Source organism: Atta colombica, unplaced genomic scaffold (genome assembly GCF_001594045.1).
Source record: "Atta colombica isolate Treedump-2 unplaced genomic scaffold, Acol1.0 scaffold45, whole genome shotgun sequence".
Lineage (NCBI taxonomy): Eukaryota > Metazoa > Arthropoda > Insecta > Hymenoptera > Formicidae > Atta > Atta colombica.
Genome location: NW_017259534.1, coordinates 613,406 through 614,378, shown reverse-complemented (window position 1 = coordinate 614,378; position 973 = coordinate 613,406). Strand labels below are relative to the sequence as shown.

Sequence of the window (973 nt, the reverse complement as noted above, 5' to 3'; positions counted from 1 at the left end):
TATATATATATACATATATATGTATATATATAAAACAAGAATAAATAATATTAAATCTTTATAAGTTATTTTTATCCTAATATTTATTATACATTAAAAATATATGATTTTAAGAAAGATTTTTATAACTGCTATACAATACTTTTTTAGATGTCAATTTATTAATTGGTTTCAATAAATTAATATATCTTCATCTATCTTCCGCGTGCGAGATTCTAAACTAAAAAAAAAAAAAAATACTATATTTATCTTTCTTGTATTATACAACGTGAGCTATATCTGTCTCATATTTAACGAAATGTTCGCCTTATTTTCAGATTATTATTAAGATGCGTGCTTTTATTAAACATAAAACTATATGTATGTACCTGTTCTCATTGTCCAAACAGATCCCATACATACAAGGATCTCCGCTACAATCTGATCCTAATGCAAACATCATAATCGCGGTCGACAATAATATCAGAGCAAAAATATTTTTACACGTAGTCCTCGCAGATGATGGATAGTAACTCCACTTATAAGCCAGCCTAAATAGCCCTACATACCTTTATGGCATGATTATAGCATGATATACATACACACATGTCGAGTTATTGCTAATAATGTATAATAATGTGTATGATGTGGGCACGCGCGCTGGAATGTGTATAAGTGTATAGATTACGTTTACTATATGTCGTTTACTATATTAGAACAAGAAGTTCTATAACCATTATATGATAATGTAAATTAATGAAATATGGAGATATTTATTTGTTTCATGTTGAATAATGCAGTGCTTTTGTATAGACGTTTAATATATAATACTTATATTTATAATAGATTACGGAAATATTTCTATATAAATTAATATATCATTGTTATTAACACATTATCGTATTAGTTATTAAAATGATTGGAGAAACTATAATTAATTGTGTATTAATAAAAACAAGTGTGTGTGTGTGTGTGTGTGTGTGTGTGTGTGTGT

The 973-nt window shown here is 26.4% G+C and overlaps 1 protein-coding gene across 1 annotated transcript in view; it reads right to left on the bottom strand.

Moving 5' to 3' along the window:
• Nucleotides 1-530, bottom strand: part of LOC108691267 (protein eyes shut) — a 5,998-nt gene extending 5,468 nt beyond the window's left edge. Inside the window, exon 1 of the mRNA XM_018198938.1 lies at nucleotides 369-530. Within this exon, the coding sequence (XP_018054427.1) occupies nucleotides 369-442 (74 nt within the window). The 5' untranslated portion in view covers nucleotides 443-530. The remainder of the gene's footprint in view (nucleotides 1-368) is intronic.
• Between the last annotated feature and the right edge of the window lie 443 nt (nucleotides 531-973).